This window comes from Podarcis bocagei (genome assembly GCF_964188305.1).
Source record: "Podarcis bocagei genome assembly, chromosome: 5".
Classification (NCBI taxonomy): domain Eukaryota; kingdom Metazoa; phylum Chordata; class Lepidosauria; order Squamata; family Lacertidae; genus Podarcis; species Podarcis bocagei.
This window is the reverse complement of record NC_138129.1, coordinates 42,579,011-42,600,202: the sequence shown is the minus strand read 5'-3', so window position 1 is coordinate 42,600,202 and position 21,192 is coordinate 42,579,011. Positions and strand designations below refer to the sequence as shown.

General features: G+C 43.5%; 1 protein-coding gene and 1 long non-coding RNA gene across 4 annotated transcripts in view; one reads left to right on the top strand and one right to left on the bottom strand.

Moving 5' to 3' along the window:
- LOC308586709 overlaps positions 1-21,192 on the top strand; it is a 280,032-nt gene that overhangs the window by 252,737 nt on the left and 6,103 nt on the right. The window lies entirely within an intron of this gene.
- Positions 1,767-19,016, bottom strand: RAB29 (RAB29, member RAS oncogene family). 3 transcript variants are annotated; one of them, XM_081195664.1, is made up of 6 exons: positions 18,736-19,016; positions 18,229-18,456; positions 6,751-6,822; positions 5,221-5,402; positions 4,371-4,492; positions 1,767-3,402 (listed from the first exon to the last, which is right to left on the bottom strand). In XM_081195664.1, the coding sequence occupies exons 2-6, from the start codon at positions 18,350-18,352 to the stop codon at positions 3,273-3,275; spliced, it is 630 nt and encodes a 209-aa protein (XP_081051790.1). In that variant the 5' UTR covers positions 18,353-18,456; positions 18,736-19,016; the 3' UTR covers positions 1,767-3,272. The 3 variants fall into 3 exon arrangements, with proteins under 3 accessions (XP_081051790.1, XP_081051791.1, XP_081051792.1); XM_081195665.1 differs by having other exon boundaries at positions 18,745-19,016; XM_081195666.1 differs by having other exon boundaries at positions 18,765-19,016.

Below are 21,192 nucleotides of genomic sequence, written 5' to 3'. Positions count from 1 at the left end.
CCATCTGGATGAAGACAACCATTTATAGAATCTAATGGCTTGCAATCAAAGAACTGCAATCTGATGGAGAGAGGGAGGGGACGGAGCCATAAATAAAGCACAATGAATTTACAAACCCGAAAACAGTTTCGTGAGCAACCTTGCTTAAGGCTACCAAGACAGCTTTTCTTGTATGTTAAGTGGAAGGTTTAGGAATCTCCAAGAAGAAATGCATCCCCCCTCCCCTAAAAGGAAACAGCAGCTCCCATTTGAGCCTCTCTCCAGCAAATTGCTTTCAGTTTACTTCCAACCAGAAAAAAAATGGCATAAAAGTTTTAGATCAGAAGTAATCAGTATAGCATGAGTTGTAAAAAACAAAACATACCACTCTGTTTTTATTTTAAAAGCTTACATAAAATAAGCACTTCAAGCGAGGTAACATGTCCATTACGTCTTGGCAGAAAGAGTTTTGCATAGCACTTAGGACCAACACACACAGGATTTAAACACTGAGACATTTCTTGTTTTGCAAAGCACTCTTTCAAACCTGAAAGTTCTAGTGGAATATAGTGGAAAGTTCTAGTGGAATATACCTTGCATTCCAGTTGGTCCTCTAAAGACAGCCCTTTGGAAAGTCAGCTGTTTCCCTAGCTACCTTTATATGTTTGCAAGTCAAGAATATACAGTAGTAGCTCCATGAGATAGTGGCTTGAGAGATTTTAAATTTTCTCATCAGCTATTCAAAAGGCACAAAAATAGAACTGGATGTGGAAAAGATAATGTGCATATATTCTCAAGTGTCTACCTATACAATGCTATACATGGGTTCACACAGATGGGGGGTGGGGTCCTACAACTCCACCCAACTTAGTGCTCTATGTCCATCATCCTTGACCATTAGCCATGAAGGCTGGGGCTGATGGGGTCCAACTGTGGTTGGAGGGCAGGCTTATTGACTGCAACTGCCTCCCAATACCATAGCACACCCACCGTTGTTGCATAGATCTCTCCAGATATATTAACTTAGACAATCAAACAGCAGTTGTAAGTCAGTAACTCTCTCCTATAGATCACGGCTGTCAGAGATGTTGCTTGAAACAGCTCATGTCCAATGGATCTGTGTGCCAATAACCCAGCAGTAATTTCTGCCAGGCAGATGTCAAATTCTGCTTTATATACAGCTTTTCAAAAATGGTACAAAGTGGAAGGGCTAGTGCTGTAGTTCAGGTGTATGACTATCATATAGACTTTCACCATCATGTGGAAAAGGAACTATTTCTAGAAAGCCCTTAGGTTCTTCTCCTACCACTTACTTAATTAGTGCAGGCAGAAGTTTTAAAGACCTCAAATCTTTGTAATTTGTACTTCCAACTGCACAGAAGCAATCTGAGGCTAGTTTTGTTGTGCTCCCATTTCAAAGAGTACAATGTGATATTTGAATATACCGAACCACAACCAAGTTATCTAACATTGTTTTTCTATAAATCCCTCTTCAATAACATGGTGCCATCTAGATGTTTTCGACTACAAGTCCCATCAGTTCCAATTGTTGGGAATTGTAGTCCAAATCTTCTGGAGGGCACCACGTTAGTGGTCTATAGAGTAGCTCCTTAAAAAGCATTTAGCTTGAATTTCTCTGTGGTTAGTACTTCTACTTGCAGTTTTCAGAAAAAGTGCAAAGAAACTTGCCGATGTCCTTCACTATCATTTAAAAACATTAAAAATAAAGTTATTACCATCTTGAACGATATCTAGAGAGATTCCAGTTCCCCATCTTTTTTAGCAGCAACTGTTTAATAATATTTATTTACAAAATACATAACCTGTAATACCCTATAACAAGAATGAGTCCAATGGATAATGTGCCGTCTTGTCTACATAACTGAGAAAATGGTCTGAATATATATTTTATATCTTATCCAGAAGTTGTGCCCATTACAGTATTTGGACAGACAGTTTGAAAGAACTGTAATGTTATCAGGCAAAGATTCAAACATTGCAAGGCTTTAATAGATCTTTCTTTTTTGGCCCGAATAGATTTGCTTTTACCCAATCATCCAGGAAATTTCAGAGTTTGGTTGAATATGGACACATTATTCATCCACAGAATCTTTTACCCATTACACATGCATCTCCATGGCTGTTTAATTTTTAAAAAACATATTAAGAAATTTAAGCACCCTAATACAACTCACCAGTTTGAAAAGTTAACCTTCCTGAATTATGAATTTTTAAAAACTGCTAAATTACAATTTTGTATTTTCTGCAAAAACAAAGTCTATTCCCTTTATATTAAAAGGGCAGGAAATGACTGGTAGCAAAAAGGTACAGAAGAGATTTAATTCTTGCCTTCTGTCCTGCTGTGTTCCCTATTCTGCGTTTACCCCCTCGGTTCACTAAAACCCATGGACGCGCTTTCAAGATAGCATTGCATGATGGCTATCTACAGCCACATATTACGGCCTCTGAGAGGAAGTAATTTATCAGAATATGAAAGAGGCAAATGAGATCCTACCAGGGAAAGGGCTATAAAAACATAAAAACATTGCTACTGCTCTAATAAGGTGCATCAATGCAAAGCAGTTTACAGCTTTTACCTCAATTCATTGCTGGGCTCACTAATGAAATAGTCACAGGAAAAGGACCTGGCAATTGTATCTCCCACATAAAAGAAGGGACAAAAAAGGCCAGAGTCCCTTGTGTTTTTTTCCTTCAGCTTAAATGCAGCCATTCTCAGAAAACACACACACAAAAGCAGCAATAGGCTTATCCTGGCAAATATGGCACCTCAAGAAGGGCCGTGGTAAGAGAGAGTTGTGCAGCTGTGTCACAAGGGGGGGGGGGGGAGAATCACAGCATGTTTCCACAGAGGATACATTAAAGGCAGTCTGCTTCAAAGTGCAAGATTTAGCACGTACGCTGCTTAGACACAGCCAGGTTACCCAGGGCTTTGCTTTCAGAGCTCCTTGTGGCCATTCTTCCTGCTGTGTAATCTTCAATCAACTGTGGTGGAGACTTTCCCACAAGTACAAAAGGCTGCAGCGAGCAGAACAATCTCCTCCAAGTTAGCCCAACTTGCAAGGAGGAATATAGAATGGCAGAAGTGTACCCCAGTGGCCCATAAGCAGGCAAGACTGTGGCTTCCATCAACCTTGCTGGGATGCCTTGGTCTTCTATTGCTGCTTACAGCAATGCCATGAGGCAGTTCAGTACTACTTCTTAAGAAAAGACAGTATTAAGTTTCAAAGGCGCTCTCGACTTCTGATCAGATGCAGAAGCCTAGGGAGGTGCAACTAGCAGCACCCCCAATTGGGCGCGGCGGCAGCTTGATGTAGATTGATGTAGTCTCCACGGCCTGAAAGAGTAATGTCCGTGTCACCTGACGACGTCAACAACATCATCATCATCTTCTCAATAAGGACTCTAGGAAGAAGCAGGATTAGGTTAGAAAGAAAGAACAGGCGGTACACATTCCCCAGCATTCCAGGAACCAAATCACAGGGGAGGACTCTCTGCTGAGGACCCCTTCTGTTCAAACCCAACACAATGTGACTGTGGTGTTCTGCATTTACCTCTGAGAAAACATTACCTTGTTGACAGACATTGTTTGCAATGAAGTTGTTTCTCTAGCAAGAGGTGGGCTTGCTGAGGAATGAAAACCATCATGGACCCAAAACAACTTAAAAAATAAGCAAGGCTGTGGTGCCTTACCTACAGAGGGTACAAGCTTGTTCCATCTACTGACCTAATCACCTGAGACCAAATCTCTATACTGCATTGCATCCCAGACCCTGGCCTACAAGCCAAAATGGTAGCCGTATCACTGCAAATCACTTAAATACCTGTGGCGCTGCCCGTATCACTCCTAACCTAGCTGCAACACTGCATCATAATGAAAGCATGACTGAATATTTTGGAACTGAGTGAAGTTGGAATTCTCTTTTTCATAGGCGCCGACTCCATGGGGCCTGAGGGGGCCCGAGCCCCCTCAAAAATTCGTTTGGGGGGGCTCCGCCCCCCCAATATCCTCGGGCGCCCCTCCAGCAGAGCGCCAACGCCGCCCCTCCCCCAGCCCAAAATGCACATGGTCGGGCTGCATGCCTCCTGCCCTCCCTCCCAAGCAAAAGCTCCACCCAATTTCCTTCGGAGCTGATTAATAGGCGCAGCACGCTCTCCCCTATTCGCTCACAAGGAGGCGGCGCCACTTTATCTGCATATTCATGAGCTTATTTATTATTCATGAGCTTTCGCGGGCTCCCCCAATGTTTTTTATAAGTCGGCGCCCCTGCTCTTTTTAAAGACCTCACCTCTTTTGTCATATGTTATCCATAGGCCCGTACTTAGGGGATAATTACCTCTGGAAAAAACATTCAAAAATTCAATTTGCCTACCTCATCGACTCATTTACATTCTTGTTTTCCTTGACAGAGGTTTCAACCCATCCGGTAAAGCCATTCTCCTTACTGAACCGATCAATTTCTTCTCTGGTCACTGCCCATGGATAAAGGTCACACTGGAAAAGAGAATTTAGGAAAGTACAAGTTCATCTTTTAGAACAGTCAGGAAGAGGTGTACAATTAGTTTTCTGCCTCTGCCACAAATCTGCACACAGCCAGATCTACCCAGCAGATTATAAGGCAATGCTATAACTATTTGTGCTGCCACAGTTTGAATTAGTAGGGTAAAATGATGAAAAATCTGTGCCTCTTCTGCCACTGAAAAATTTCTTATTACTGTTCAAAACCAACTCCTCAAATTCAGAACAGAGCTGGATAAATGTGCAGATATTTTATATCCTAAGCAGATGTTTCAAATATGTTTTTTTCAGGGTCATGAAAGATGCCCACTTGGGAATTTCCTCACTTCCTTGGTGATATCAGGGACAATTTTAGATGAGGAGGGGGGGTGAAAGAAAGTAGGGGGAGAAAGGGATCTTTCTCCTGCACACTTTTAGCTCTGTAGCCCTCAATACCTTCCCCACCCTCCCTTTTAAAAACTGTGGGGAGATGGAACTGGGTCAGAGGCCAGTGAGGATACACATTCTCCAAGCTCTGTTCCATGCCCCCTTCTTTTTAGGCCCCAACCCTAATTCTCAGCTGCTGCCAGTGTTCACTGATAGCATGAGGACAGCACACATGCACGGCTCTTATCTCCCAGCGCTTTAGGGGAGTTTCAGAGAGCTTATCGCCTTTTTAAAAAGAAAGAAAAACAGCTGGAAACACTCAGTCTACGGCCACTCACTTTATTAGCCAGCAGCAGACAAGGAACGGGGCTTCCATCCGGCAGCTTCAGTTTGCTGTCCAAATCATACTTCCATTTCTGGCAGCTGGTGAACGTGCCAATACTGGTGACATCAAACATGATCACACAGGCCGATGCCTCTTTGTAATACAGCCGAGTCATAGACGTGAAGCGTTCCTGACCTGGGGAGGGTTTAGGTGACGAAGGAGTTTTAGCATTACCTCAGATTCATTCCTAGGCAGCTTCCTCCTCCACATTTGCTTGATCCAACATCAAGGACAATGGAAAACTTGACAAAGTGGGATGACTGGTTCACAGGATGGTCAAACCGTGGTCCTACAGATGTGGCTGAACTACAGCCTCCATTATTCCCAACCATGGGCCATGCTGGCTGAGGCTGATGGGATTTGTAATCCAACAACCTCTGGAGGGTCACAGGCTACCTACCCCACCCTAAAGATTTAAGGCCCGAATAGATAGGAAGATGAAACAGTGCCAGATTTATGTATAAGCTAAACAAGCTATAGCTTAGGGCCCCACTCTCTCGGGGCCCCCCAAAAAATGTAAAGGAAAAAACCTGGATGTGCATTTCTAAAATATAAGATAAAAAACAAATAAAATAAAACCTACATACAGCAACAGTTTTTTGTGTTGTGTAGGCTCCTATTGGTTACATGCAAATGGCTTTAGATACCTATTAGGTCCATAAATTACCATATAGCATATATTCAACATAAAAAACAGCGACAATTTGTTGTTGACAAAGGACAGCTGGACATATAAAGGGCCCCATTACTTTCAGTAGCTTAGGGCCTCATCAAACCTAAATCCGGCCCTGAGATGAAGGGGACCAAAAGAAACCTGCAAGAACTACCAGGATTCCCCGATGATTCCCTACATCCAAGTTAATCCACAGTTTGGAGTTCACAAATTTCTGTACTGCACCAAAGAAGAAACGTTGTTGCTTTGAGTTTTCTGCTTCAGAAAGTCGCTTGTGTCTCCCCCCCCCCCCGAAGCTGCCTGTGCCAAACTCACTCTTTTGAGAGAGAGGGGAAACTGACTCAAGAATATATTTTTTATATCCGTTATCCCTACTGAGAAATCACACTGGTAGGTAAAGTAACAAACCCTACACATTGCTGAGCTTTGCTTCCTAATTTTATGGCAGCTGCTTCGATTGCTGAAGAGGCAAGCCACTTTTTAAATGGGCTGTCTCTTTGGCAGTAGAATGACAAAGCAAACAAATACACATGCCTCTTAGTCACCGTTAATTGCAATATCCATCCATCAGCACCATTTTCAAGGCGTTCCCCCAAAATTGCCATTTCCAGACTTACACAGGAAATTGCACAAACTGCATCGCTAAAGAGGTGAAACACAACAACACATGGGTGAAAATTAGACTGCTACTGTGTGGGGGAATTTTCTATCACTTTGGAACTATCTTTGATCGATAGAAAAAGACAAACAAATCTGGGGGAGGGGGACTCTTATCCACAACAAACCAACAAGTGACTCTTCAAAGCTTACCTGCAATATCCCACAGCTGCAGCCTCACTGTCTCAGACTCTGACCATTGTACCACCTTCAGAGCAAAATCCACTGGACAACCATGGAAAGAAAGAAAAAGATAAAACCAGTTAGGGGTTGAATAAAATCACTGTGTAGTATGCTCCGCTTATGAGTACTTCTGCTTCAGGCCTGAGGGGCCTTAAAAGAGGATTAAACAAATGAATGGAGGGTAAGGGTCTCATGATGGCTAAGCTCTGCCTCCATGCTGGAAACACCAGGAGAGCGGCCTTCTCTTGAGCTTGGGTCCTGCTTGCAGGTTTCCCACAGGGATCTGGTAGGTCAGTGTGAGAACAGGATGCTGGAATACATGGACTAGATCAGGCATAGGCAAACTCCGGCCCTCCAGATGTTTCGGACTACAATTCCCATCATCCCTAGCTAACGGGACCAGTGGAGTTTGCCTATGCCTGGACTAGATCCAACAGTCTCTTTTATGTTCTTATAATGGATATTAAAGCACTACACTTGAATTAGGCTGCTGTGCAACACAGCAGTTGCTTCTACACTACTGCCTTGATAATATTCACGTTCTTCCTTCCAGCAGATGTTAAGCCCAAGCTATAGCATTTCTTGAGTACTGCTGACCTCAAAGCATATGTTTATGCTCCAGTAAATCACAGAGAAGTGGTGGAAACAGACAACCATGTAGATGTCACTTTAAAATTCCACCCCATTCCCCCATACAGCTTTAACCACACGGAGAGAAGTCTACAACCATGTGACAAGCCAACCGCTTCTCCAGATTCCTGTGGCCATCTGTTGCTATCCCAGACAACTCTGAAACAGAAGTGTGTGCACACATTATGTGCATGCTCACACAAGTAATACATCCCAAATCCTGGATGATTGCTTCTATGTTTATGGATCCAGAATTATTTCCACCGGAAATATGATAACTAACAGCAACAGTAAGTATATAATAATTTCCCCTTGAGATAGAAGTCTTACATATTTCTCAGTAAGTCTTTTTTTTAAAAAAAAAAACCCATCAGTATACCATGTTGATATGTGCAGCACCACCCTGTTCCTGTGAAATGTTTTAACTGCTTTTAATTTTGAATTTTTAATGGCTGCAGCCCACCCCCGGAACCTGTTAGTGAAGGGTAGGAATAAATTTAATAATAATCATTTATTGATTGCATATTTATGTCCTACCTTTTCTCCAAGGAGCCCAAAATGGTATACATAGTCCTCCCCATCATTTAATCCCTACAACAACCCCATGAGGCAGGTTGGGCTGAGAGTGATTGGCCCCCCCAAGGTCTCCCAGTGAGCTTCATGGCTGAGTGTGGATTCGAACCCTCCTCTCCCAGGTCCAAGTCCAGCACTCTAACCACTACACCACACTGGTTGGTTCTCAATCACTCTGGATCATCATCATTATCATGGTACAGTACAGTCTTGGGCAGACATGTCAGGCAAAAATAAATAATAATAGTAATTTATTATTTATACCCCACCCATCTGCTGGGTTTCCCCAGCCACTCTGGGTGGCTTCCAACAAAACAATAAATACAATAACTCATCAGATATTAAAAGCTTCCCTAAGGTAAGGCAAAGAGGAGGTAGATAGCTGAGAACTCTCTCCTCTTCAGGTACTTTTCCCAACCAGCAAGATCAGGTTTATCTTGCCTGGGCCAGATCGGTCCCGCAGAGATCCCTCTGTGCGTGTCTGCGATTTTCGGCACCGCGGAAGCAAGTCGCTGCACTGTGCTGGTTTAGCGCAGCGCGTGAGCAAGCACCTTGGTTGGGGAGCAGCTCATGGGCCAGTCAAACAACCTCCATGGGCTGCTTCTGGCCCATGGGCCTTAGGTTAGTGACCCCTGAGGAAGATGCTCTACCAAGCAGCTCTTCCACCTGGTAGTGGTGCTTCTGAATGGCAGAGGGTCCACTGCAAATCAGCAACCATTCACAGTTTAGGAACTTAGGACGATGCCTTATATTGAGTCAGACCATTGGGTCCTTTTAGCTCATTTGTCTACACTGACTGTCAGAGGCTCTCGGACAGGAAATATTTCCAAGCCCTATCTGGAGATGCTGGGATACTTTTGCATGCAACACAGATGCTCTATCATTGAGCTACAACGCTTCCTTAAATTTAATTGTGGATGAGGGAGTGAAACCGGTAGGTATTACTCAGACCTGGGGGGGATGAACAAGGGGAGAACTGATGGGACCCAGCATCAACATAAGCTTGTAACTGACGCTTGGCCAGAGACACAAAACAAGAAACCCTCTGGTGTACTGCTGACTTCGGATCCTCTCTGCACAAACTGGTGGTGTCGGAGAAGCCCAGGATGGCTGTTTCAAAGGACTCAATATTCATAGCTGCCATGATATCTGTGGAGCTATTTCAAAACAATACTGACCTACCTTTATGTAAAAGTTTCAAGATTTTTTTTTGGGGGGGGGGGGAACATCATTGACCCAAGACATATGGCAGGGCATACGTTAAATCTGTGGGTGTGAGTTGTAATAACCCTATTTCCCTGTGACCTTTGGGTTGATGGTAGAAGTCCTTCCCTGAAGGGTTGAAGGACTTGAAAAGCTTTTCCACCCAAGAGACTAATTAAATTGAAGGCATTCCTGAATTTCCCCAATAAATTGTCCATTTGTCAGGTCTGTCCATCCTGCCAAGGCCTCAGTCTCACTGTGGCAATGACAAGATGGAGACAGATGTCAAAACAATCAACCTCTTCAGCTCAGTGGAACTCAAAAAGGGCTCTGGGGTTTGCTGGAGATAGTTATGAGAAAACTTCATCTGCTGACTTTCTGCTTGTCAATATTATCACTGCATATGCCCTTCCCTGATTTATTTTGAGTCCACCATCTCACCCGTTTACAACAAGAAACGGTTTAAGCTGTTGAATTTCTGCCCACTTGTGCCGTTAAAGGCACAAGACCCCTGCTCTTCCCCCCAAAGCCAAGTCTAAACCTTTCAAAGAACTTAGGTTTCATGAGTCATAACCCAGATATGTTACTGGTCATCAATGGACCACTGCTTAGAAATGCAAATAACTGTGAAGTATAAAAAATGTCTTACATACAAATATATTTTAGGCTGGCAATTCTACATTCAGTGCAAGCCCAGGCATGGTATTTCAGATGGCTGTGTGTGTGTATATGAAGGGATTTGATGTTAATAAGTACAGCAATGTTATTAGCACTAATCAAACAGTCACCCAAATACACCCATTTAAGTGTTTATACCAGAAGCAACATTTTCCCCTTTGAGCAAGAGAGCAATTAATCACCCGTGCCCCACCACAGCTACTACAGTCTTAACATTCCATACACACACACATACACATACAGTATTTCTGCAAAATGCCTACTACACTGCAGGGTGCACTACTCTGATTGCATTCACACAGCACTTTATTCCAGTTTCCCAGTATTTCCCTAACTGTCAATTTTTGCATTACATTTGATCTTTCACACAATGTAAAAGCAACTTCCAGAAATTCACCAAAATATAGAATAGAGCTGGCTCTGCTTTCGTTTCCATGTTATTTGCAAACAGATTTTTTCTGGAAGCAAATAACACTGAAATGACCCCTACATTTGTGCTATACTCCACTATATTTCTGAAAGTGGCTTTTACGTTGTGTGAAAATTCAAATATAATGCGGAAAGTAACAGGTAGGGCGATGTCGGGAAACCAGAATAAACTGCTGTGTGAATGCAGCCTCTGTCTCAACCCCTTCTCCCCAATGCTAGCATATTGCAAGACTGATGCAACCCATACTTTCTCAACCACAATACTACCTTCTCCTCCCCACAAAGGACTAGGGATATAGTAATGATGGATTCTATTTGCATTAACATGGTAATTTAATATGTTTACATTTCCGGGGGGGGGGGGGACGACACACACATCATTTTTTGCATGAAATTAAGCGTGGGTGGTGCTGTGGTCTAAATCACAGAGCCTAGGGCTTGCCAATCAGAAGGTCGGTGGTTCAAATCCCCACAACGGGGTGAGCTCCCGTTTCTCGGTCCCTGCTCCATGCCAACCTAGCAGTTCGAAAACATGTCAAAGTGCAAGTAGATAAATAGGTACCGCTCCAGTGGGAAGGTAAACGGCGTTTCCGTGCGCTGCTCTGGTTCGCTAGAAGCGGCTTAGTCATGCTGGCCACATGACCCGGAAAAACTGTCTGCGGACAGACACCGGCTCCTCGACCTTTAAAGTGAGATGAGCTCTGCAACCCCCGAGTCGGCCACGACTGGACCTAATGGTCAGGGCTACCTTTACCTTTTAAGCCTGAGTTAGAATTAAGTGTTGTCTTTGCTGTGACCTTTTGCTGTTGGGTGGTCATGCTCCTACACAGTCACAGTTACACTGAAATCCTACAACTCCAAAAGTTAAAGCCTTTGCTCACAAGGGAGTTGCTCTAGCCCCCTGATCATTTTGGCTGTTCTTTTCTGCACATTTTCTATTCAATACAAAATCCAGATGTGTCTAGACCTGTACACATGCTACGCCTGAACAGAGTAGGAGGAACTGTTGTTCTCCTTGGTGGTTGTCACTTATTACAGCCAATAGGTGCCCTTGACACTTGTGCAATCACAATCTACGCTGCACTTGCAAAACAAAGATAGCACTGTCTAGTGCTTTTTTCTTTCTTAAAAAAAATGTTTAGGGGTATTCTCATTTTCCTACTCATATTGAAATACTGCCCCTCAATGAGGCCGAACTTAGATTCACAAAATGTTTAGGGGTATGTGTACCCCTGCATATCCCCAGAAAAAAAGCACTGGCACTGCCTAGAAATCACAACACATTTTTGTTGGCTCAGTACACCATGCCTTGACTGCCAAGAACATACAATATCCCATAATGGAAACCCAACCCCAGGCAAAGAATGTGTGGCCTGCACGCTTCAATTAAGCAAGAAAGGGCATTTAGTTTGCAAGAGAAAAAATAAGTCAGGTGAGCACTCTTGTGACAAGTCAATAGTATGTTCTCAGGATGAGCTGCAAGTTCATTAATATCTACGTATTATAATATTATATAAACACACACACACACGGGGAAGTTTGAGGACTCTAGCTGAAAAGCAGAATATAAAATCTACCAACAAAATACATATTTGATGGATCTGAGCCTCTAATAGCAGTGTTGGCAAACAGCCATAATGTTAAAGTAAAATAAGCTGTAAACTTGTAAGTGGAACTCTATTGCAAATGACTCCTTGTCCAACTCCTCCCCATTCCCCTCCTCATTGGATCCTCTACCCTGCACTTCAGTGAAGTGTGTTTAAGAAGCATATTCTGTGAAGCCTTAACCCCCAACAGAAAGAGCAGCCAAAGATAATCAGATCTGTTTGATTCGGGTCACCCTTATATAAAGGGGGTAGTTTAAACTAAGGCGGCCTGCCCGGCTAATCTTGCCCTAGTTTGGTTCAGTTCTTTGACTAATGATCTTATAGACTTAAGCGGAACTAAAGAAAAATATCAAAAGGACTCTTTTATAAACATCTTCTAAACAGAACTAAAGAGAAACATCCAACGTGTTCTTTTAAAATTAGGCAGCTGGTAGAAACAGAATTCTGTTAAAGGACTACTTGCAACATTAACAGGTTTATTTTCCATCACTCAGCCACATAGCCTGAATCAAAGACTACTGTGGCTGTTTCCCACTCACAGACCAAATAATAAAAAATAAAATTGCATTCCAGCAAGTGTCTTAGGCCCCCTGAGAATGATACTTCCCCTCCCCACAGAGCACAACAGGAACAAAACTAAATTAGACCACAGCTATTATCCAGTTCAGTGGATCTGAAACACACTGCAAGTTGCGAATCTCTTTCTTTTCTTTTCTAAAAAAGGCAGGCTGCAGAGAAGAAAAAGATGGCAAAGCTTTTCCCCCCTCCCGTCTCTACTGCAACTGATCAAAGTGGGGTGTAAACGAATCCTTTGCAGGCATAAAACTGGGGCCTTTGTACATCAGTTTCTCAGTGGGGTTTGGACTGCACTTTAATGACCTCTGACCTACTTATTCATTTGTGATTTTCCAACAGGGAGTTAAAAGGTAATAGGAAATAGTGGGGAAGCTGCACTTACCCATATACTGAAATTCTATCACACCGGGAGGCTGTTTAGCCAGAGATTTGGTGTCTTTCTATAGCTTGCGAACTATTCAGCCACAGTCCCTGTGAAGCTTTCAGTAGCATCAAACACAGCTTTTAAAGAGAAATCTGTTCCATACCCAGGGCATCTCCTATATGCTGCAGACTCTAAGGATGTTGGCACAACCAACATCAACTGACCCCAGGATTAAGTAGACAATTGAAGCAGATGCTTGTTCCTTGTACCTTTCCCCTCCTTGACTCCCAGCGGCAAGCTCCCTCTCCTCCTTTTTTAATGATTGCTGTTCATTTTCAAAAGTTTTTTCCGGACATACAACAGTGCAGTGCACAATGTATTACTCATTTTTTCATTAAAAAAACCCCCAAAACACATAACTAAAACAATAACACAGCTTTCACCAATACAGTGGTACCTCAGGTTACATACGCTACAAGTTACAGACTCCGCTTAACCCAGAAATAGTACCTCGGGTTAAGAACTTTGCTTCAGGATGAGAACAGAAATCGTGCTCCGGCGACGCAGCAGGCCCCATTAGCTAAAGTGGTACCTCAGGTTAAGAACAGTTTCAAGTTAAGAACGGACCTCCGGAACAAATTAAGTACTTAACCAGAGGTACCACTGCATGAAAGACAAATGGACAGAGGCAATACTTTACACACTAATAACACCAACTGCTTTACAGACACCAGAAGCAACTCAGGAGAGAAGGTGACTTAGTAATATGTCCTGCCTGCAATAAAACACGTCTCTGCCATATCGGTCTTTACACTCACAGCAGGCGCTGTGACTCTCCAATGGTTGGGCTTTACTCCCAAAGGCTCACTCTTCCACTGTCTCCCAAGATGTCAACAATATGTCCAACCAGAAGTTGTTCTGAGAGACTGATGGCTGCACATCCCCTCTCTGACCAGCTATATAATGCAAAAAGGGATCCCAAGGCCACATTCACACACAAATCAGGGGTCGGCAAGGTTTACTGGCCATGGGCTAGATCACTCCCATGGAGATTGTCCGTGGCCAGACTGGTGCAGCGCGATGCCGGAAATTGCGTCTGCACAGAAGTGATTTCCAGTGTCTGCGTGTGCACAGACATGATTTCCGGCGTTGCGCTGTGAGTCCCTGCGCTGTGCCAGTTTGGCGCAGTGCGCAGGGGGCTCGCTGAGTGGGCGGCTCAGTTCAAGGGCAGCTCGTTGGCCGGTAAAATGGTCTTCGTAGGCCACATCCGGCCCATGGGCCGCACGTTGCTGACCCCTGGCTGAAATCTTCAGAGCAATCTGAAGCTGCGGAAACTGTAGCTCTGTGAATAGGGGTCTCGGGGTCTCCTAACAATTGTCAGCATTGTTAACAAATGACAAATGAAATCTTTGGGGGAAGCCACGACTGTTCAAAGAGGCATCATAGTATTTTTAATGTGCGTCGTGAACATGGCTCAACTGTCTGCAAATGCATCTCTCTCTTGCTCTCACCCCTCATTTACTTATATTTAAATACTATTACCACTCTTACATAAAAATATCAAAGTGGTTTGCAACGAAAATGCAGAAAACTGTGCATTCTTAACTACCTGCCTTGATGGAATAGGAAAGTTTTCAGCAGATGTTTAAAAGTTGAAACAGAAGGGGCACCTGCTGACTCAATGTCTCTGCATCACTGTTTCTGCTATGTGCACACCTTGGACCACCAGCCTTGTATCGAAAACTGTGACGATCCTTTCCAGTGGTGTGTGATCTCTAAGCAGCGGCTGCCAGCAAATAACAAATTCAGTCTTTATCGAGCAACCCTCACATAGCCTCTGGAAATACTGGAAGGAGGGCAAGGCCAGGGTCATGATGAAACTTCTAATTAACAATGGCTGTGATTTCCTGGAACACCCACCTCAGTTGGACCACAGGGCACGCCCACCACATGTTGAACTTTGTGCCAAATCGATTGCATCCTCTTGCATCCTCTCCAACACAACCTACTTAGAGTCCTAGCCATGTGACTTAGTTTCTGCAGCATCGTGTACCAGTGATAAATCAATTTCAGCATGGTTTCCCTCAGTCTCGCAAGGATAGATTTCAAAAGCAGTGTTAGAAATTCAAATATATAAGCTAAGCAGCCAAACAGCACCTTAAACCTAGGTTATGGTTATGGTCGCCACAACAGTATGTGTATGCACCAGGGGGGTACATAGATGACACTTTCAACAGTACAGTTCTATGATTCTGTGATCTCAACTATATTGCCTGACTGTAGCTTCCTCTTACAACAATTCACCTGTCCCAGTATGCAAGAAGGAGAAACACACACAGGGGAAATGGAACAGGTATCAACTATGGACTAAGGCAGAGGTTTTTAAACTGTGATTGCCAACCCAACGCCCAGAAATCTTTACGTAGTCGCAACTGGACCTGGACCAGTAGCAAAACACACCTGGGGAATTTCAAACACTGTTCAAAGGCAATCTCAACCACACAGCAATCCATGTATTTCCCACAATGTCATACCCAAGATCTCCCTCCCAGACTTTGCACAATCTGATCAATGACCAAAAGGTCTCAGACAGGACAAGAGAGTTCAATACGCTAACATGACCCTTTTCAGGTTAGGCTTTTCGTTAATGCACCAGGTGAGATCCTTAGGAATAGTCCCCATTCTTTACACAGCTTTACTGAACACCTGCATTATTTGTAGCCAATGAAACAGTACATTGCTCAGCTCAGTGTTGAGCTCCACCTAAAGGTTGGCCAGCTATATATATATCATTTATTTGATGGAGACCCTTGCTCTCTCACTTGCTGCACTTTACCCAGATGATCAAAACTTGGGTGGCACAAAAAAGGGTAGTGGCAGTGTTTTGCCCATTTCTGCCACAATTTCAGAGTTACTCTTAAGAAGGAATTCAAGATCGCTCTAAGTTTTCCCTGGGTGGCCCTGCTTCATGGACCACCTTCCCACATTTTTTATAGTTTTTAAAGGCCTTACTGTTTCCAGTAATTTAAAGCATTCCCCTTCATTGAAAACATGAAAAAAAAAATCATGTTAACCAGTAGCTACCAATATAAACAATCAAATCTAGATTTCACAATAGACGACTTTTTGCCTCTTCTACAGATCATTGCAAATTAAGCAACATGGGTTACAGCAAGCCCATGCCTTGCAGAACAGGACTCTTCAGAAGGTGCTTGCTTTGGGGCATTTAGAATCAGAAGGGAAGAGATTTCACAAAGGGTTAAAGCAAGGACTAGATAAGCAGCCATGATTCAATTTAATTGAAAGCAGCTGTGAGTTCCCAAGATTAAAAACTGCTGTTGGAAACAATGAGAGACTACCAAAGCAATCCTGACCAGTAGATCTGCTGGCTGGAGTGGATGGGGTGGAGCACATCTTCATCAGTAGAGTTTTCCCCAGGCAGTAGATCTATCACTGACAGTGTTTCTGCTGTTTGTAAGCCCCAAAACAGGGTGATCCAGGCCAGTATTAGTGGATCTGATGGATCCAAAGCCCCTTCATTCTCCCAAGAGGTCTATCAGACCCATCAACTACATCAGCCAGTTAATACCTGCCTTCAGGGGCAAGATCTGAAACCAAGATCTACCAGGAATAATAATTTAAAAAAAGACAAAAGAGTCATACACACACATTAAGCCCAGGCTGCTATGAGTCAGGACAGCAACAGATGGGTGATATAGCTCCAGTGATGTATAAAATTGCTCTGCCCATTCTTTGCAAGCAACGCCCTTTTCCAAAAACACAAGGTTAGAGTATTTCCTCTAGCCTAAAATATGATGGAATTTCTCTTAACGATTTGATAATTGATCTATGGAATTCTTTGATGCAAGTCATATGATTCATGAGAGCTATAAACATATTACCTTTCCATTCCATCCTTCCTCCAAGGAACTTGAGGCGGAATAGACGACTCCCTCCCTTGTAAGCAAGAACCCTCTGAGGCAGATTAGGCTAAGAGCTGCTAACTATCCCAAAATCACAAAATGAGTATAATGGCTGGGTAGGGATTCTGATTTAGAAAAGGGTGGCTCATTGAAAAAGGGCTCTTGCACCTTTAATAATGGTGGTGAAGAGGCAGGTATAGCTGAAGGAAGTCCCATCCTAATATTCACCCTGCCACTCCAAAAAGTGGCCTCTCTTTCTAGAAACTGGCTCTCAATCTACCACAGAAACACAAGCAGTTCAGAAGACTTTCATATTGAAGCCAAAGGAGAATGGATATCTGCTTTGGCTTTTTACATCACAATCCTCAGCACCACCGTCCTGGTTTTTAAGCAGAGGTTGGATGGCTATCTGAAATGTATGATCTAGTTGAGATTCCAGCATTGCAAGAGGATATTGGGGCACCTTCCAACTCTACAATTCAATATTTCCACAAATAGAATCTGAAGATATTTCAAGAGGATGCACTTAAAAAAAATGCCACCACCAATCCAACATGTATAGTGAGAAGAGTGTAGCTGCTTCCACACACTTGTCTTCAGCTCTGAAATTAAAACAGAAGGAGCCATAACTTCCAAAGCACCATACTGGTGAAATTCTGGTAAAAATAGTAAGTCTTGCACACACACACACACACACACACACACACACACACACTTGAAGCCAGGCTAGTCCTTATGCAGAGAACCAGTGTTTCACAGTATAGTTTCTCCTATGGAACAAAAAAGCTTGAATGTTGAATGATAGACTGCAATTATTTAAGAACTAGCAACTACAAGATCATCTTGGCTATCTCTTCGTGCAGACCCAGGTGATTGAGCCTGAGCTTCCACTGCCGCCGCCTCACCACGAACCATTTTAATTTCTTCAGTAATGTTTTATTTTGGATTTGATGTTTTAATGTAGATTGTGAACTGCTTTGACATTTTAAAAAATTATATAAAGTGGTATAAAAATTAAATGAATAAATAAATACATGCATGGCTATGAGTAACTATGGACATATTTAAACCAGGACATCTCAAAGGCGTTTTGCTACCCAGTATGAGGGGGTGGGAGGGACCTGGTTTTATTTCAACAGAGGTGCAAACACAAATGAAACACCAAAGGAGGAAGTGAGAAATGCAACATCCGAAGAAACAGGAACAAAAATAAAATACAAGAGAGCAACACTTTTAATTGAACTAACCCCCTGCCACTTAAGAGTATGACAGCTTTTGAGTTCCACAGAGCTTTTCATCAGATGGAATGCAATCAAAAGGCAGATATTTGCAATAGACAACGCTTTTATAGCACTAGAACTGTGCTATTCAATCTGTTATTAGAGCTCATCATCTATTGCAAATAAGCTTGTTGTTTTTCCAGGGGCGGCGGCTGGGGGTGGGGTAGAAATCCAAAACAACTCACCTCCCACCGTCGACTTGTAGTGTTTGTTGAAACTATCGTTGGCATACCGCTGGACCAGCGATGTCTTCCCAACTGTGGCATCCCCAATAATCAGCACTTTGAACATATGGTCGTGATGGCCCATGGTTTGGAACAGCCAAGTAAACTCAAGGGAGCGCACGTCGCCGTTTCCTCAATTCTTGGGAAGGGACAGCAGCCACGTGGGAGGCAAGGACTCCTCACTTTTCCCTAGAGGGCGAAAAAAAAATCTGTGCATTCAAAAGCAGCCTCCAAAGCCCAGGCAGGCGATCCAGTGCTTAGCGCTTCTCGGTTTTCCATCTGGAGTAAGCAAACACCTCCCTCTAAGAAACAGGGATCTTGCGAAGCCACCGAGCGCCACGGGGTTGGGGGGTCAGTATGCAACTTTTACGTTTAATTGTCCGCTTCCTCCTGCAGGTCCAGCTCTCGCTGAACGCAGGGAGGCAGCAAACAGTGTTTCCAATTATTTGCACCCAGGAGAATACTCACCAGCCCTACCTTACGCGTTTAAAACGCACCAAGCGGATCCCAAAGAGGAGTTCTCCACCCGACGAGTAGCGAAAGCAAAACACACTGTCAGCAGCAGCCGGGCGCTCGCTGGGGAGGAAACCAAATCTGAACACGCCGTGCCTTTGCAGGGAAAGCGTTCGCATTGCCGTTTGCATAGAAAGAGGCTTAAGCTCTTCATGCGATCCTCATCCTGCAACTAGCGCGCCTCTTGCCGCGGCTTCTGCGCTGCCGAGACTTTTCCGCATTCTCCTGGCCGTCATGTGAGAGAGGGCGGGGCGGCTGCCTCGCCCCGTCGGAGGAACTACGGTACCCAGCATGCATAGGGCGAAGGGCCCCCTATTAAATCCGTAAGCCGGAGCGGCTGCCTCATGGGAAATGTAGTGTTTTAGGGAAGGAAAAGTGTGGCCGTGGTCTGTCCTTCAGGAGGCAGGCGCCGCGGCTCGTGCGATGTATAGATTTCTATATAGTGCCGTGTTGGCAGGGCCGGATTTAGGTTTGATGAGGCCCTAAGCTGCTGAAGGTCATGGGGCCTTTATATGTCCAGCTGTCCTTTGTCAACAACAAATTGTCCCTGTTTTTTGTGTTGAATATATGCTGTATATTGGGATGGGATGCGGGTGGCACTGTGGGTAAAACCTCAGTGCCTAGGACTTGCTGATCGTAAGGTCGGCAGTTCGAATCCCGGCGGCAGGGTGTTCGGTCCCAGCTCCTGCCCACCTAGCAGTTCGAAGCACCCCTAAGTGCAAGTAGATAAATAGGGACCGCTTACCTAGCGGGAAGGTAAACGGCGTTTCCGTGTGCTGCGCTGGTGCTGGCTCGCCAGCTGCAGCTTCGTCACGCTGCCCACGTGACCCGGAAGTGTCTTCAGACGGCGCCGGCTCACGGCCTCTAGAGCGAGATGAGCACGCAACCCTAGAGTTGGACACGACTGGCCCGTACGGGCAGGGGTACCTTTACCTTTATATGCTGTATGGTAATTTATGGACCTAATAGGTATCTAAAGCCATTTGCAGATAACAAAATATGTGTTTTATCAAAGTAATTGTTGGACTGAAATACAATTAAGAAGTATATTAATAGTATATTAATTGGGGGGGGGCAAGAGAGTGGGGCCCTAAACTAGAGCTTGTTTAGCTTATACGTAAATCCGGCACTGCATGTTGGTGTATAAAATCTCCAATGCCGGCTGTTGAATTTTGCACAATTATTATTTATTAAATTTATATACCCCCTTCACCCGCAGATCTCAGGGCAGTTCACAACATAAAAATACAAGATAAAAGCACAAAATGCATGATAGAAACAAGAATGAAAAAGCACAAACCAATAACCCTTCTCCTATAAACACATTTAAAAGGGGTATAAGATGCCAATCAGCCAAAGGCCTGGTTAAAGAGTAATGTTTGTGTCTGGTGCCTAAAGGTGTTTAATGAAGGAGCCAGGTGAAGCCCTCTGGGAAGAGCATTCAACAAAAGGGGAGCCACTGCAGAAAAAGTCCTTTCTCATGTTGCTATTCCCTGGACCGCTCATGGAGGAAGCACATGAACGAGGACCTCAGATGATGCTCTCAGGGTCTGGGGTAGCTTCCTATGGAGAGAGGAGGTCCTTGGGGTATGCAAGTGCTTCAAAGAAACACTTACCTCCATCCTCTTTCTCTGTGCCATGCACCATTTTATAATCTTCCTAGGGGAGCTGCATCCCTTTGCCCTTTCCTGAACCTTTCTCAACTCTACCATATCGTTTTTGAAGTGAGGGGACCAGAACTGAATATAGTATTCAAATGTCCCCATCATTCTGTGTCTGGAAAAAAGCCAACCAAAGAAGAATGGCAAATCAAGTTGATGGACAATGCTGAAATGGCAAAATTAACTGGGAAGCTCAGGAACCAAGAAGACAATAAATTTAAAAAAGAATGGGAAATGTTTATAATGTATTTACAAAATTATTGCAAACAGGTCAAAACATTAGCAGGATTCTAAATACACCTGTAATGTAACAGAAAGTATAGATAACTTAGGAAGATGAAAAATTGGAGTAGTATTGATATGCAGTTGAAATAGAATTAAGAGGACACATGGATGGGGGGAAATCAGGAGATTCAGAGTAATCTCGATATGTGGAATATGTATGATCTTTTGATGTAAGTTTATTCTTTTTCTTTCTTTTCTTTTTCTATCTTTTCTTTCTTTATTTTTGAAATTCAAATAAATATATAAAACAAAAAAGGAAAAAGCTGCTATGAGCGCTACATTTATTCCTCTCATAAATAAACCAGTTAAAGGCAAATCTGTATAATTTACCATTGCTGGTAGGTATGGATTTCCAGAGAGGTAGTCATGTTAGTCTCTTGCAGCACATCAATCAACAGGGTATTGTGACACCTTGAAGACCAACACATTTATTATGAAATAAACTTCACTCCAGTAGATGAATGAA

Excerpts from the sequence above, each read along its gene's own strand:
- RAB29 (XM_081195664.1), bottom strand. The coding sequence starts at position 18,352 with ATGGGCCATCACGACCATATGTTCAAAGTGCTGATTATTGGGGATGCC. Across the intron at positions 6,823-18,228 it reads CTACAAGTCGACGGTGGGAG|TGGATTTTGCTCTGAAGGTG; the intron begins GTGAGTTGTTTT and ends ATGGTTGTCCAG. Across the intron at positions 3,403-4,370 it reads AATGTAAATGAGTCGATGAG|AGTCCTTATTGAGAAGATGA; the intron begins GTAGGCAAATTG and ends GCTTCTTCCTAG.